The following is a 17,606-nucleotide window of genomic DNA, read 5'->3' on the forward strand; positions in this document are numbered from 1 at the left end:
TTCTGTTTTCTCCGCCTACCTAAGGGTTGGCCTATGAAATGGGCCTAGGCAGTTTCTTTATTAATAAGAAATCATTCCCACATCAATTGACAGTGCAGGAACCTCCCCCAGGGGACAGCTCTCTCTCACAGGGAACGATTTCTACTGGTTTGCCTGTTACCATCCACTGCCCATTCTGGGAATGGATTGACGTCCATGGAGATATCTGTAGAGCTCTGCTGGGATTGCTTAACAGGCTTTCCCAATTCCGCATCCCTCCAGGTTACCGACATCTTCAGCTGCGGAACCTCCACAATGAAATATTGGAAATCTCCAGCTTATTCATCAACAGCAGAAGGATGGAAGAAAATACCTCTGGCAGCAGCATGCCGGCCTCTTTGGTAATTAAGATCTTATTTCACTCAACATACATCTACAGGACTGCTACATTGACGAGGGACTCCCGTGTGGTACAACAGAGGGGCCAAGGAGTCGTTAATTAGGCAGCCATGGAAATGATAACACCAATGGCTGACACTTGGTGCTTATATCCACCCTAAGGCACTGGTTAAGACTCCACATCCAGTGAGGCTGAAGAGCCACTGGACCAGGGCTTGCCCCTCTCAGCTGGGGTCGTTTATTTAAACGAGGGCACTGCTCTAATTTACTGCTTAATTCTATTTTTTCTTCCTCTATAAATTAAAAATATATGTGACAGTGTGTCCAGTTTCCCTCTGTGTTCACAGGCTCAGGCACTTTCTTGGACCACCTTCATCTTATATTGTCCTGCTTTCTCCTCTGGCCTCTCTCTCCCTTGCCTCTCTCTTTCTTCTCTGTGTACCCCTGCCCTTATTTTCTTGGCTTGCCTTCCTTTCTCCTTTTTTTTTTTTTTTTTGCATCACACTATAAAAACCTTGGCTCACGTTTGTATCACCCAAGGAGCTTTTAAAAAGTGAAAACTAGGGGGCTGGAGAGATGGCTCAGAGGTTAGGAGCATTGCCTGCTCTTCCAAAGGACCTGAGTTCAATTCCCAGCAACCACATGGTGGCTCACAACCATCTAGAATGAGGTCTGGTGCCCTCTTCTGGCCTGCAGGCATACACATAGACAGAATATTGGATATATAATAAATAAATATTTTTTTAAAAAAATTGAAAACTAGCACGCGTTTCCTAGGAGAGCAATCCCCACTCGTACTCGAAAGAAGCTGTCATTTCAGGAAGTTAGTACTCTGGTGACTGGATTTCCTCATGGCTGGTGAGGAGACCACCGCATCAGCATGCATCAGGTTACACGTGGGTCCTAGAAATTTTGTGTTGAGTAGAGCCTAGAACTTCTGTGTTATTGAGGATGCACGAAAAACCATGTGCTCTTCATTGACAGATGTTTAACTCTGAAGAGAGGAAATGTTCTCAGACTCACAGAGTCACCGTGCATGGTGTCCCAGGTCCAGAGCCCTTTGCTGTTTTCACTATAAATGGAAGCACCAAGGCAAAGCAGCTTCTCCAACAGGCAAGTCCACTGAACCCATGGTTAAAGAAATTCAGTCTCCAAAACGTATGTGTGTGTGCAAAAATATATGCATATATGTATTCACATAAATCCGTAAAGGTCCATGTTGATGATACATCCTTTATTTCTTTATCTATAGTCCGTTTGTTTATCTTTACATGGTGGGGCTTGAACCTACAGCCTTGAGCATGCTAGGCAAGTGCTCTACCACTGAGCTACAACCACAGACCTTTTATTTTAATTTTGAGACAGGACTCCCCCAGGCTGACCTTAAATTTACAGTCCTCTTGGCTTTGCTGACATATCTTTGGATTGTTTGAAATCCGAAGAATAGTGTCATCAGGGTTCTTGGTACCACTAGACAGGCTAGCTCAACCTTAGGAGATTCCCCACACACTCTTTCATCGTTAGCCCGTTTTAGAACTACTACTCCTTGAGAGTAGACCAAGGAGAGCGCTGACCAAGAGGAGTACCCTGGGCATTCCTTCAAAGTCGGTGTATATGGTGAAACGTAGCAGGGACCATATGATGCATGGCAGAATTAAAAGCCATTTGAGCAGTAGTGCATAAATATTAATATTATTATATTATTAATATTAATTATCTCTATCATTTAAGGGCACATCTATCTGGATAGTGCAACATTTTGCCCAATATTTTATAACTGACTTAAGTAGCATCATAGTAAACAGCTTTAAGGTCCAAATTTTACAGACAACCAAACAGAAACTACTGCCAAAGATTTGGTTTTATTTTCCTTGATGGCTTTTTAGTCAATTAATTCATAAGGCTCAGTATCAAATCACTACTAAGAGTCTATAAAATCAAGGGAACTTCCCACAGCCACTAATGAAAGCAGAACCATATTTTCACCCCATGCAAATAAACAAATGAGTCCTCAGTGCTAAGAGAAAGGGGTGTTGAGTTTCTTGAGGAGATGACAGCACCAAGAGAACCTTTGGAAACTCGCCACCCTGACTCCTTCTTATAGAAACATATGTGTGCATGATCCAAATTATTTACCTTGGCCCCCATGGAATTACTAGCATGCAGCTTTAGGATAAGGGCTCAAGCAGAGGGATAAGAGTTGGGAGAATTTTCTGCTCCTACCATCCTTAGCACCTTATATTGTGCTTCCCCTCCACATGAGAAATATTAACTATGGCCATTTCATCATTGAGGAACCTGGAGAGATGGTGTTGGCTTAATCCATGCCAGGTGGTGGCAGTAGGCTCCCACCATGCAGCCTCCTCTCACGGGAAGGGAACAAGAAGATGTCTTCATTATCACTGGCACTTCATCAGCAATCTATATGACAGGAGTGAGAAAGACAACACCAGTAAGACTCTAATGATGGCTGTCACTCGTTGAGTGCTCATAATGTCTTGCATGGCGCTTAATGCCTCCATCATAAGCCCAAAGAATAGATTGTTACTGTGAGCATTCCCATTTTATAGATACACTCCAAAGACACCCTCATGCACGCTAAGCTGAGCAAGTGCTCTATCACTGAGATGTTCTCAAGTCAAAACAAATAAGTCTTAAATGGAAATCTGAGGCCTAGGACTAACTTCAAAGCTCTGTCTTAACCACTCCATCGGATTGTGCAGGCCAGAGTCCACAGAGAAACAACTCTTTGGACACAGTGTCAGGAATCTCCCGAAAGGAGAATTACCAGATGAGACCTTAGCCTTGTGAGCCTTCCACGACAGGATGGTTGTTTCCACAGTGAAAAAAGAGATGGTGTTTTCAGGCTGCACAGGGTTCTTTGCATCGGCCCTTTGTTGCAAGGTTTCAAAGAACCAAGATCACTGAGTAAGAAACCTGAGGTTTTAATTCAATAGAATCTCTCATTCCACCAGTGGGAAAAAATAGTTATGCTGTATGGGGTTTATAAGTAAATTGTGCCTTTGCCCAGAGTGAGCATAAACTATCCGATTGGGACATAGAAGAATTATTACAGCTCTAGAAAGAATTGTGCCACACTCCCAAGTAGCCATCGCTTATAAACTGCCCAGCAAACCTGTCAGAACCTTAGGAAAACAGACTCATGCTGAGTTTGTGCCACTCTTCAGAGATGTGCCTAATGCTGCTCTTGCTTCTTCTTTAGATTCTGGTGACAGACCAAGACACCAAACTCACCGCCATAGACTGTTTTCTGATGGAAGAGAAGCATTTTATATCTAAGGAGAAGAATGAGTGCAAGAAACAACCATTCCAGAGAGCTGTGGGTCCAGAAGAAGATATCGTGCAGATTTTAAACAGCTGGTTCCCAGAAGAAGGCTACGTAGGCAGGATTGTCTTAAAGTCCCAGCAGGAAGTAAGTGCCACCTGGACACAGCCTGCATGATGACCGCTCAGTGTGTCATCAGCCAGCAGCCACCGAATACCTTCCTCAGATCCTGAATGACTGACTGGTCTTTGAAACCTCGTTCAGATTATTCTTCTCAAGTAAACATGGGAAAATGGTTTTAATTTCTTGCACATAGTCAGATAGCTAACTAAAGACTCTCAGTCTAAAAGCAACATCCTTTGTAAAACGAAGGAAGCAGGAACCTAAAGGATTCCTGTGCAAGGCCACCACTGTGAGTCAGTGCTGTATTTGTAAGTGTGTAGCTGTTGCTGTAAGGGTTGCTTTAAACCCGCAGCCCTATGGAAATGGCCTAGGCTGTCCTCCCCTGTAGACGCCTGACACTTCAGATAGCACCAGTCACTGGTATCCACGTGTGATGATGCCATGGCTGTTGATCTGATCACCAAGATAGTGAAGATTGGTGGGCAGGTAGTCCGATAGGGATGTGATGGACACAGGTGAGTCATGTCCACATCTACACCACCTCTACCTCCCAGGACAGAAAAAACAGCAAGAAATATTGTTCTTCCAATCATGTGATTTAAAACCTATGAATTATTTATTGGTGGCATTTTCCACTTAATATTTTTAAACCATAGAAAGCAAAGGCTCAGATGAGGGGAGCCACCACACTGCCTAGCACAGGAGCTGCTGACTCTCTTCTTAGTGTCTGATAAAGCTCTTGCCTAGCTGGGCATATCCAGCTTGTACAGTCTGGGCGAAGGTTCCCAGATCTGAAAGATGACAAAATCTGAAGCCTATCGGGTCCCAAGTTTCTCAGACAAGGGATCATCAACATCTGAAAGGTTCTGGCTTCTACGTTCGCTCATTGTGTCTTTAAAATAGTCTAGATCATCTCTCACACTTAGTCAGAATTAGTACAAGTTTATATGTGTTGATACCCTGTGGTTGTCCCCATGGAAGGAAGGTAAGCAGCAACTTTTCATAGTGACTCCTAATCCATTGACCCTTGCTTGAGATTGTCTGTGGAGCAGTTTTCTTCGCAGAACAACCTAGGTAGTGCCCACTCCCTTCCTATTCCCTTCTACAGCAGGATATAAAGCCATTGCTCCAGCCTTATACCATCAGGCCTTGCCACAAGTCAAGTGATGAACAGTCAAATTGTTTCAACAATTTAATTAAACACATATTTGATAAGTACCCAATGTGTACATGACCCTGTTTTGGGTCCTCCCCCAGTCAAGGGTCTTTAGTGTATAACAGGGCTTTGGCTAGTTGAATGCCCATCAGAAACACATGTGTGCTGGGAAGGTGAGCTAGCGCTCCTCACCAGGTCTTCCATTTTCACTTTCTAGTTAGCCACTGCAAGCATGGCCTGCTAGCCAGACACAACACCAGCTTCTCTCTGGGCTCAGAGCCACCACTTTCCTTCTTCAATCTTGCCATCGACCATAAAAGGTCATGCTTTAAGCAAAGAAACATGGTCATCTTCCTCACTTTTTCCGTCAGGTGTGTGAAGGCAGAGATTAAGCTCACAGTGCTTTATGGGAAAACATCAAAGGGCTCAGACAGACTTTTGAAGCCATCTTTAATTTCTCCCTAAGTCTTTCCTGTTTATAAATGTCTCGCTTCATCAGTTAGCTACCTATAAAAAAAAGTAGGCCCTAAGTGGCAGTTTCAGTAAATAAGTTAAACTTTAGAGAATTGAATGGGCTCAGACACCCGTTTTCTGTGTCCTCGTGATGTAATAGGAATCTTTTGTGCAAAAGGAAACTAAGATTCAGGAGCGTTAAAACAATGGCGGGGTCATGACAGAAAGAACGAGCCTTGTGGCTCTGACTTGATGCTCTTTCTGCCATCCTCTGCTGCCAAGGCAGGAATTTCACTCTAAGCCCCTGAGGATTACCCACAGACCTGTGCTATGGGAGGCAACAGGGGGCAATCAGCACGGACTTCGTTATGTAGGTGGAAAGACAGGGGAGTTTATGATGCCAGTGGGTAGCCTAATGAATGTGACAGCGGGCAGTAAAGCCTTCCGGAATGGATGCTAACTAGAACTCGCGGGGAGAGCGGCAGTCTGAAGGAGAAGGGAGGTAAATCACTAGGGATTTCTCAGGCTTTTCCTGGTGAGTAGACTGTAGTAGTTCTCCTTCACATACCTTTGTGGAGAGGAGGTTTTTATGACTGAAATATATGTCAAAGGAAAACGAGTCATATTTGGTGATTTAGGTTTGCCTGGCGCAGTGATGCCTCATAAATATTTATTAGGGCCAGAGGTGATACATAGCACTAGAGCAAATACCTAGCTTGCACAAGGGTGCTGTGTTTCAGTATCTACTGATCCTTATACTTACTATTTCATTAATTAATATCTCATTAATTATTGAATGCTAGAGGGCACTATCATCACTACAAAGATTTGCATTTTTTTATAGGGTAAAACTAATCATCTCTACAAGCCGTTTGTCTGGGCATGGTGGTGCACACCTTTAATCCCAGTAGACTCTCTTGAGTAGAGACAGGCAGATCTCTGTGAGTCCAAAATCAACCTGGTCTGCTTCTTGAGTTCCAGGACAGCCAGGGCTATGTAGAGACCCGGTCTCAAAAAAAAAAAAAAAAAATTTCCAGGTTCTATTGGTAACTTCTCCTTTCTTCTCCCTGCCTGTTATACTCTTCTGATGTTCTAGGCAGTGTATCCCCTGACTGCATTCACATCACCTAACTTCTGTGACTTGCTAGCCTGGCCTGTAAAATCTGGAAACAGCAGCAGGTTATCCTCTCCAAGTGATCATAAAGTGCATATGTGTACAGTATGTAGGGAATGCTTAGGTAAAAAGTGTTTCATTGAGGCCACTGTTGTTATTCTCTATTCACCATCTAAGGCAGAAAACACCTTTAAAAGTAAATGAACTCTTGCATGCATGATGGTGCATCTGTTTAATCCCAGCACTCAGGAGGCAGAGGCAGGAGAATCTCTGTAGACCAGGCTGTCCTCAAACTCACATAGAGGGACTGTGTCTCAAAAAGGAAAAAAAGAAAGAAAAGAAACTCTAAATAATGTTCTAAGGTTCAAAAATGACACACTCTCTTCTACCATGGACTCCATTACTTTATGTACTAAGCCTAAAAATTAATTTTAAAATAAAAGAGCTTGGTGTATTGGTGCATATCTGTACTCTGGCACTTGGGCCATGGAAGCAGAAGAATAAGGTGAGCCTCAGCCACATAGAAAATTTGAGGCTAACCTCGTCTTTATGAACCTGTATCAAAAATAAATAAAGGGCTAGAGAGATAGCTCAGCAGTTAAGGCACATACTGCTTTTACAGAGAACCCAAGTTCGAGTCACCCATAAAAGTAGCAAGTACAGTAGTGTGTCTGTAACCCATCATGGAGGTGCTGAGACAGACAGATTCTGAGAGCTGTCTGACCGGCCAGCTGTACAGAATCCTCAGGCTACAGGTTCAGTGAGAGAGCGACAGAGGAAGATGCCTAATGTCGACCTCTGGCCTCCATACACAAACACACACACAGGAAAACTAACAAAAAAAAAAAACCATAAATTTTTCTTGAGACAGTGTCTCACTATGTAGCCCTGACTAGCTATGTAGACTTTGCTATGTAGACCAGACTGGCCTTGAACTCACAGAGATTCACCTGTCTCTGCATTCCTAGTGCTAGGATTAGAGGTGTGCGCACCACCACACCTAGCAAAATATGCATTCTTGCTGATCTTATGAAGCAACTTAGAATTTTCCTCTGTGTGTGTGTGTGTGTGTGTGTGTGTGTGTGTGTGTGTGTGTGTTCATATGTACAGTTGTGCGTGTAGAGGCCAGAGAACCACCACACGTATTCTTCAGAAGTCATCTGCCTTGTTTTCTTTGAGACAGGATCTCTCACAGGACTTGGATCTCACCAAGTAGGCTATGTTGACAGCCCAGCAAAACACCTTTACTGCTCCACCTCCACTGTTAGGTTGAGCAAAGTCGGAAACTCAGGTCATGTAAGCTGTATGGGTTGTGACTTCAGGTTTCTGAAAGAGGCTCGGGCAGATCCTTTCCAGGCTTAGTCAGTTTGGCACCACCTGGTGGCAGTTTCCCAGTCTGACTTAAGTATCAATGGGAGCAATCCTCTGGATGATGGGATCAGCAGACACTTGCAGGCCAGTGACAGCAAACCTTGAATTCTTCTGGCTAATTAGCATCATTACTGTAGTCTGTGGCGATCAGGTTACAAGAATGCTGGGAATAGAATTTCCTACATGAAGTCTTGACATCTGATAGGGTCCTACTACCGCCTCCGTCTCTTTTTCCTGTGTGCACTTTCTTGTAGACTATAACTTTAAACTGTTGTCATTTGAAAATGGGGCAGCCAGGCAGTGATGGTGCACACCTCTAATTCTAGCACTTGGGAGGCAAAGGCAGAAGGATCTCTTAGTTCAAGGCCAGCCTGGTCTATAGATTGAGTTCCAAGACAGCCAGGGCTACACAGAGAGACTCTGTCTCAAAAGGGGGGGGGGCTGATAAATGGAAGAAGATTCCAGGATTTTGTGTCTGTCTATTCACGTGCTGGAAGATGCACTTATGTATGTATCCATGGATGATGTTCACAGGGATACACCACCTAACAGTGAAATTTCGTTTACAGACTTCTTTGCTCATTTGTTTGTTCATGAGAATGAGGTGATATAAAGAGAAAAGGAGAGAATAGGAAAGGGTTTATCATTTTGACTTGTTGTGGGAGCTGTGGATTGCATTCCACCACCCAGCTCCTGCCACCGGCTAGCTTTACCCGAAATAACAACACACAAACTGTATTCTTATAGTTTTCCATTGTTATGATAAAAGATAAAATAGATATAAATATTGTGACTGTAATTCTTGCTTGATAACTGTTTTGTTATATGTAATTTTGCTCTGTTAAAGTTAAAGCCTTTCCTTTTTGTTTAAACAGAAAAAGGGGAAATGATGGAGGAAGGTCATTGGTTAAGTAATAAAGAAACTGCTTGGCCTTATAGGTTAAAACATAGGTGGAAGGAGTAAACAAAACAGAATGCTGGGAGGAAGAGGAAGTGAGCTCAGAGGCCATGCTCCCCTCTCCTGGGTTGGAGTTGCATTGATCGCGTCTGCCCGGGGGGAGCAGAGCTATCTAGTCTGAGCTCACTTCCTCTTCCTCATAAATGTACCAATGAAACCAACAGATTGATATATGACACTCCCACATCATTGACTGTTGGGAAAAGTTTTTTATGTATTCGGTTGTTTTTCCTACACATATATCTGTTTCCAAATACATGCCTAGTGCCCATGAAGACCAGAAGACATCATTGGATATTTCTTGGAAGTGGAGTTACAGATGGCTGTGAGCCATCATATGGGTACTGAGAATCAAACCCTGCTCCTCTGGAAGAGCAGCCAGTACTCTTAACTGCTGAGCTATTTTTCCAGTCCATTTAAATTTTTTTAATAAAACGAAAGTAGGGAACTAGAGAGATGGCTCAGCAGTAAAAAGCCAGCACTGCTACTGAAGAGGACTCAGGCTCAGCTCCCACTCACTACCCTCATGGTGGTTCATAACCACCTGTAACTCCAGGTCCAGGGCTCCAACACTTTCTTCTGACCTCCAAAGGTCTTGCACTCATGTAGTACACAAGCAGAGATGCATAAATTAAATAAAGAAACCTTTTTTAAAGATGATGCATACAAGAGAGAGGGAAATTGGATTTCACTCAAATTTATCCAAATCCAATTAGCCTGATAATAATTCTCATAGTATAGGGAATTCTATCCACTGAAGTGTGGCTGACCTGCAGCCATTGTTTGGCCTTCTCACTGTGGGCTTTGCTTCCCCCACCTGGGTGAGTATGCCATGTTTCCTGTTCCATGTCTAGTATTTCTCTTTTGTACCTTGAAATGAGGGGGGAGGAGGGGAGGAGGGGGAAGGGGCACATGCGCCACAGCATGTGGGTGGAGATCAGAGGAAAATATTGTGCATTTGGTTTTTGCCTTCCACATTTACACACAGCCCACGGACTGAACACACGTCATCGGGCTTGCATACCAGGCACCTTCACCCGCTGAGCCATCTCACCAGCTCTCGGGTCTGATATTCCTTAAATGTTAATGGTGTTTGGGGAATAAACTTCCCTTCAATGGAGCTTACTGTGTTCTTACTGGGCTTTCAGTATATTTTCTTTCTAAAAGTTTGTAATTGATTTGGTCTCTCAAAATCCACAGCTAACAGGCACTTATAAGCTGGTTTACTCTATGTGTGTGTCAGCATCAAGCCTTTCTTCCCCTCACAAGCAGGTACATCTTTTTAGTATAGAGTATGAACTACTAGCTAATGTATGAACTATCCAACTAAGGTGATGTTTTTCACAATACCAAGATATAACTCAAATTTTTTACTAGAATTTTTTTGTCTTCTGAATCATCTTACCAATTACTCATGTTTTCCTTTTTTTTAAAAAAAAAAAATATATAGACCCTAGAAGAGAAAAGCATTGTCCAAGATGACAAAGAGGTGACGGTCTTGAGCTCGGAGGAAGAGAGTTTCTTTGTCCACGTTCATGATGTCTCTCCAGAGCAACCCCGAACTGTCATCAAAGCCCCCCGAGTCAGCACTGCACAGGATGTCATTCAGCAGGTAAAAGTCTCCTTGGGGACCAGGGTGCAGTTCAGAGATACTGCCTGCCTGGTAGACACGGGGTTCTGGGCTTCCATCCTGGCAGGCACAGGTTCTGGACTTCTGGCCTGGCAGGCACGGGGGCTCTGGACTTCTGGCCTGGCAGGCACAGGGTTCTGGGCCACAAAGAGTCTCTCGTTTCCTCACTCCATGCCCCTTATTGATATAAATGACTGGAAGAAATCATGTGGGTATTGACAGCTCATTTGTGAGTGAAGCTCGGCAATGGGGAGCTGGATAGGGGAATATGTCTCTTAAGGATGGGAAATAGCTGCTCAGTGTGCAACAGATATTTAGCTAACATGTACAGTGAGCTTGGATCTCTGCTGATAATGGGTTTAGGAGGTGACATTGCAGAAATTACCCCAGAAACAGATGAATAAATAGCAAATGACCATCTCTGAAGGATGCCACAGAACACAAGGAGGAGGCCAACTCTTGATTGTTGACTAAATCCTTCCCTCTAGGTCAGGCTGTTTTTAAAACATGATTTCAGAGAACTGTTCCTCATGGCCTCCTCAAGGTTTGCATTCATTGAACCCCTGCTTGAGAAGTGATATCGCATGGCAAACAGCACAGATCCCTGATCACACGGTTGAGGGTTCAATCCCAGCTCTATCCCTTACTCACTCAGTCTCCAGATCTCACTCAGATCTGTGTCTGACTTACACAGTGTGTTGACAAACTCCTCTGGCAGGTGTGCCGGGGGGGGGGGGGGGGTAAAGAGGGGAGCTCAGATTCTTTTCTGTTGAGTAAATCCTCCTTCTGTGTCTGACTTCACTGACCCATTCCAGGTGCTCTGACACCACTGTGTAAGTCAGACCATTTGGAAGCTATGTGAGGTAGCCTGAGGAGTGTTATAAGCCATAGCGACTCAAATGAAAGCGAGGCACCAGATTTCCCATCGCTCAGAGTCTGAGCCACTTTCCCACCTTAAAATTTCACCCAGGAGGGATGCAAACGTGGGAGACGCTTGACTGAGCTGACCCTGACTTATCTTTCAGACGTTATGCAAAGCCAAATATTCCTACAGCATCCTGAACAACCCCAACCCAGGCGACTATGTGCTTTTGGAAGAGGTGATGAAAGATGCACCCAATAAGAAGTCTTCTGCTCCAAAGCCCTCACAGAGGATCCTTTTGGACCAAGAGTGTGTGTTTCAAGCCCAAAGCAAGTGGAAAGGTGCAGGGAAATTCATCCTAAAGCTAAAGGAGCAGGTTCAGGTAATATGAAAGTTACTTTGCCGTCTGTATAAATTCTTGATGGTCAATCGCATCATATCAATTCAATCTGGGAACCGGTTGAAATCTCTAGAAAGTTTGTAAGTCGAGTAGTTGGAAGGTAATTATTTTGTTTTCACTCTGCAGGGAGAAAAGACAAAACATCATGCTCTTGTGTGGCTTAAAGATCTTGGGATAGAGGCCTTTGGCCTGTCTGCCCAAATCTTTACTTTGTACAAGAAGTACAAAGGAGTACATACTTCCTCTCTGGGAATGCCATGGGACTAAGGAGCCTGGGTTTACATTTCCATCAAAGGTTTTCTTTTATTCTATGTAGGCATCCCGAGAAGATAAAAGGAGGGGCATCTCCTTTGCAAGTGAACTCAAGAAACTCACTAAGTCCACTAAGCAGCCCCGAGGACTCACCTCGCCTCCTCAGCTTGTGGCCTCAGAAAGTGTCCAAGTCAAGGAGGAGAAACCTGTGGGTGCCTTGTCCCCCAGTGACGCAGTGGGTTACCAGCAGTGACGGAGGGCAGCGTGTTTGACTCAGGTATATTAAGGTACTGTAGCAGTTTGAAACAAGACTCAACAGAAAGTACTTTGTAACACAGGATGGGAGCCTCGTGTCTTTTCAAGGGGCTTGTTCTATGAAGGTAGAAATGGTACCTCAACACAGTACCTGGGCTCTGAAATTATATGTGGTATTCCTGGGGCTGGAAAGATGGCTCAGAGGTTAAAAGCTCTTCCAGAAGACCCAGGTTCAATTTCTAGCACCCACAATGGAAGCTCACAACTGCCTATCGCTCCAATACCAGGGGTTCCAACACCCTCACACAGACACACATGCAGGCAAAACACCAATGTACACAAACTAAAAATAAATCATTAAAAAAAAAAATCTTGTCTTTTTCTCCTTCCTCTTCTTTGTTGTTTAGGTACTCTGGGCTTGTGGACTGTAGGCTGGTTATTCTTTGCTTTGTCTAAAAGACAAGATCTGTTGAGTAAATTGGGAGTGGGGGTGGCGGTGGGAGGGTTTGGGAGGGGAGAGGGGATGAAGGAAGGGGAGTGGGAAAAAAACGTATCGCTCAATTAACAATAAAGTCTAGAAAAAAAAAAAGAAATGTGTGTCATGACAGAATTAACATTGTTCTACCTTCGATGGACACCGTGTTTTAACACTGTATTGTAGAAAGTGATTCCTTCAAAACTAGCCATGAGAGCTGTGGGTTTCTGTAGCTGAACTGAACCTGGGCAGGCTGTAAATATTGTGCTTCTTTGTATTCAACCCACTAATAAGCTCCTGTGGATGTTACAGGTGAAGATCCTTGGTGAGAAGCGCTGAAGAATGAACATGGCGGAGAAAACATACTTTACTTCCATCACATGGAAACTGCAAAGTGATGGTTTCTCAACTCCTGCCCTCTTCACACCTGATGTGAGGAACACGCGGAGGACAAGCAGAGTGGCTCAGGGCTGCCAGCTGACTTCCTGAGGAATGAAGCAAGGACACCCAGGGCATTGCACAGATGTTACAGGTGGAAAAGCCAGGCCCAAGCTTAAGGCAACCAGCATCATCTGTAAAGGGACAGGCGGTACACATTTTAGGGTCGGGGCCATACGGCTTCGGCTGGCTTTGACTCAGTTCTGTCACAGGAGTGCAAAGGCAGCTGCTGACAACAGGTACAAGAATGAACATGACTGAAAATAAAATTTTATTTATGGACACATGAATTGGACTTTCATATCATTTTCACATATCACAAATCTTTCAAGTATTCCAACCACTTAAGATTGTAAAAGCTATTCTTAAGGGTAAGGGTCATACAAAAACACATGAACTTGGCCCAAGGACCAGCTGGCTGACCCAACGTGGAGAACTGGGAACCAGAGGCACAGAGATTGGAAAACCTTGAGAACTGGCCATAGGTTTAATGAGAAGTGGAAGCCTAGGGCATTGGAAATGTAAATATGTCCTGTAAGGTTTGTTAACAATTATTCAAATTAGTTCCTATATTGTGTACCAAGGTGCACTCTTTAGGCTGCCGTTTTGCAAATAGAAACGTTCTTTTTTTCAAAAGCTAGTATTCATTTGCCCACAGATTGTTCCAATTTCAGTTCTCACAAAATGAATTTAGAATGATGTACAATTTAATATCTACTGAGTTGTGACGTCTTAATAAGACTAATCATTTTTAAAAAGCAAAAGCAGATTAAGTTGATGTTTAAAGTAGACTTATTTATTTTGCAATGTTTGTACTGACACTGTACTTGTGTATTTATTAGACATAGCTTTCTTGATATTGCTATGGTTACAAGCATTAGTAGTTCAATCTATTTCAAGACTTCCTAAAAATAAAACATTTGAACATGAAAAGTGCTAGACATCTAGTGCAATGGCGTCTGATTTACTGAAGAGCCACGGATCAGAGACACACTTGCCATCTGACGTAAATTATTTATAAAACTGTCCATCACAAAACTGTCAACTAGCTGGGCGGTTGTGGTGCACACCTATAATCCAAGCACTTGTGAGGCAGAGGCAGGTGGGTCTCTCTGAGATCGAGGCCAGCCTGATCTACAAAGTAAGCTGCAGGACAGCCAGAACTGTACACACAGAAATCCTGTCTTGAAAAACGAAAAAAAAAAACGAAAAAAAAAAAAAAAAAAAAACAGCAAAGTCAACTAAGTGCAATGGATTCTTCTCATTCTTACCTGACTGAAATAGGTGTTCCTTCACAGCAAAGCCTACATTTTATCTTCTTATTGCCGTTGTTCCATTTGAAGACATTTTTCTTCAAATTATAAAGCACACTAAAAATCCTGACTTTTGCTTGGAGAGTTTCTTTTACCAATTATAGAATGAATAAAATCCCTTCTTTGCACATTCTAAAAGGAGACCTGTCAAAAATACACTGCAGAGCTTTCATGTCGGCGGAAGAGTCCCGCTGCGCCACCGTTCTCTTACCAACACAACTCAGACTATTCTCATTTTGGCAGTTGCATGGCACTAACGGTTCCCTTTGAAATAAAGTAATAGGTCTGCAACAAGTGCACAGCACTGCCACATTTTTAAAACAAATCCTGGAGACATTTTATCAAGTTTCTATAAATGAAGAAGATCAAATGATTCTGACACTGAGCTGGGAAACGCTACATTTTTAACCTATGAATTTCCTGACCTGGCATCAAAGATGCAGGAGGACCAAGGCCATTTCACTCTTACTTTTAAGTGCCTGGTATGCTGCTGAGCACACAGTAGGTGCTCAAGATCTGTCTTCAAAAGAATTAAGGCTGTAGTTTAATATAACCCTCAAGGTATATGTGCCTGTGATTATTAATGCCTATAATAGTTATCTCCAAGAAGGGAAACATTGATAAGCCTATATAAAAAGTTAATGTACACATATAGTTCACCCTCAAATACGTATGTCATTCAAATGCTAGCTGTAGAGATTTATGGTCCAACTGTGACAAGAAATGGAAAAGTCTAAAACAGTCATGAAATACCCAACCAGTCCATTTCTATTTTAAAACTGGCTTTTCACTTACATATGTCGTTGCTGCTAAAGTGAAGCATAAATGTATCGGTGTTAGAAAACAAATTATACATATATACAGATAGATCTTTTGGTTGTGTATACAAATATTTCTAACATTCCTGAAATGGTTTTAGTCAAACAGTAGAATTTAAGAAAGCTGTATGCTGAATCATACCTTTTCTCATCATTAATAATCAAGCCTTAGCTGGGTGTAATGGGAGGCAAAGTCAAGAGTTTCTCTGTGAGTTCAAGGTTGGCCTGGTGAACATAGTGAGTTCCAGGACAGCAAGGACTACATAGGGAGACCCTGTCACAAAACAAGAAACAATAAAGTCTTAAAAATGTGGCTCCAAGCCGGGCGGTGATGGCACATACCTTTAATCCCAGCACTCGGAGGCAGAGGCAGGCGGATCTCTGTGAGTTCGAGGCCAGCCTGGTCTACAGGAGCTAGTTCCAGGACAGACTCCAAAGCTACAGAGAAACCCTGTCTCGAAAAACAAAAACAACAAAAAAAGTGGCTCCAGAAATATTTTTAGGCTGGGCATGGTGGTGAACACTTTTAATCCCAGGCAGAGGCAGGCAGAACTCTTTCCAGGAAAGCCCAAGTGTGGGATGAGAGAGAGAGAGAGAGAGAGAGAGAGAGAGAGAGAGAGAGAGAGAGAGAGATTGATTGATTGATTTACTTCTGGAACTCAATGTAAGAATACGCCCATGTTCAAATCCCCCAGTGCTCTCTCCTCCAACACCTGCTGACCTCTTCTCTGCCCAGATACCCACACACCCAGCTTAACTCTCAGAAGGAGTAAGAGCTGGCTTTAAATTGGTTAACTGGTCACTGTTCCCGAGTCTGCTGGATGGCAAGAGGATTTTTGGTTTTCATATTTTCATTAGGAAAGAACTCTCGGGCTCAGAAAGACTGACTTCTGTGCTGCTGAATCAACAGTCTATTACCTGAACTGCTTTTCACTAACAGTGAAAAAAAAACAAAACCTCCACAAGACTATGAAGTAGAAAAGGAAGCTATTTTATTCAACTATTAATAGCAGAAAATATCTATGTACACATTTCATAAGTCACCTCTACAATATGGCAATAGCTACTATATAAAATAATGGTTTATAACTCTATTTATAAGCATATACAGTTTTTATCTGTAAGAATTTTTAAAAAACCCACTTTACTAGTTAGTCAGCACCAATGTTGCTATAGCACAACAGACATCTCAGCCCTACTTGTGTCCTACTGAGCAACTTTCCCCCATCACTCTAGTGTAAAAGAATAAACACAACTTCAAAGATTCCAGAATCACATTCAACTTTCTTTGAAAGTTTCTAGCCATAAGAGCACTCATCCCTTCACCTTTTATTTGTTTGTTTCTTAGAGACAGGGTTTCTGTAACAGTCCTGGTTGTCCTGGAACTCACTCAGTAGACCAGACTGGCCTTGAACTCAGAGATCCACCTGCCTCTGCCTGAGTGCTGGGATTAAAGTGATGCACCCACACACCCCGGGCAATACTCATTCCTTCTAACGGTCAGATCTGGTTATTACATGTATCATTCAATAGAAGCCAATGAACAAGAGTCTAATTTTAAGCTATTCTTTTATCCTTACAAAATAGTTTTGCTTTCATCTATGGTGCTGCAATCACAATATTTATTTAGTTATAAAGAGGATTTAATAACTGTCTTGCTCAGTTTTTGTCAACTTGACATACACTAAAGTCACCCATGAAGAGGGAACCCCAACTGAAGAACTACCTCCTCCATCAGACTCGCCTATGGGAATGTCTGTAGGGTACTTACAAAATTAGTAACTGATGTGGTAGGGCTCAGCCCACACCTCATGGGCGGTGCCATTCCTGGGTAAGCTGGCCTGGGTTGTATAAGAAAGCAAGCCGAGCAAGCCATAAAAAAACAAATCAATAAGCAGCGTCTTCTGTGGCCTCTGCTTCGGTTCTCATATAATTGTTCCCAGGAAGTTTTCCTTGTACACAAAGAAAAAGGCCCTCATGTATCTGTATGTGTCTCTGCATATGCGCATACAAATAAATATATAAGACAGTCCACTGACTCTTCACCTTTAGGCTACTGTGAAGATGTTTTCAAACATTTGGAGAAATCCAGTGGTGTCTCAGTAGCAGCTTCATTGCAACATCTTTTGATTAGTTGATTTAAATCTTCATTCAAAAATGAGTCTCCTTGTAAAAATTTATCCTGGAAAAAAAGGTTAAAATTAATAGTTAAAACTACTCATATTGTGCTAGGCAGTGGTGGTGGCACCCACCTTTAATCCCAGCACTCAGGAGGCAGAGGCAGGTGGGTCTGTGAGTTCAAGGCCAGTCTGGTCTACAAAGTG

The 17,606-nt window shown here is 42.9% G+C and overlaps 2 protein-coding genes across 2 annotated transcripts in view; one reads left to right on the top strand and one right to left on the bottom strand.

Moving 5' to 3' along the window:
• The window catches only part of Plce1 (phospholipase C epsilon 1), a 284,672-nt gene extending 270,405 nt beyond the window's left edge, over nucleotides 1-14,267 (top strand). The window contains exons 29-35 of the mRNA XM_026781331.1: nucleotides 262-380; nucleotides 1,363-1,491; nucleotides 3,602-3,811; nucleotides 10,290-10,451; nucleotides 11,495-11,713; nucleotides 12,048-12,270; nucleotides 13,026-14,267. Coding sequence (XP_026637132.1) covers nucleotides 262-380; nucleotides 1,363-1,491; nucleotides 3,602-3,811; nucleotides 10,290-10,451; nucleotides 11,495-11,713; nucleotides 12,048-12,236 — 1,028 coding nt within the window. The 3' untranslated portion in view covers nucleotides 12,237-12,270; nucleotides 13,026-14,267. The remainder of the gene's footprint in view (nucleotides 1-261; nucleotides 381-1,362; nucleotides 1,492-3,601; nucleotides 3,812-10,289; nucleotides 10,452-11,494; nucleotides 11,714-12,047; nucleotides 12,271-13,025) is intronic.
• Nucleotides 14,268-16,257: 1,990 nt separating this feature from the next.
• Noc3l (NOC3 like DNA replication regulator) overlaps nucleotides 16,258-17,606 on the bottom strand; it is a 33,162-nt gene continuing 31,813 nt past the window's right edge. Inside the window, exon 21 of the mRNA XM_005352209.1 lies at nucleotides 16,258-17,464. Coding sequence (XP_005352266.1) covers nucleotides 17,336-17,464 — 129 coding nt within the window. The 3' untranslated portion in view covers nucleotides 16,258-17,335. The remainder of the gene's footprint in view (nucleotides 17,465-17,606) is intronic.

Source organism: Microtus ochrogaster, chromosome 8 (genome assembly GCF_000317375.1).
Source record: "Microtus ochrogaster isolate Prairie Vole_2 chromosome 8, MicOch1.0, whole genome shotgun sequence".
NCBI classification, from domain to species: Eukaryota; Metazoa; Chordata; class Mammalia; order Rodentia; family Cricetidae; genus Microtus; species Microtus ochrogaster.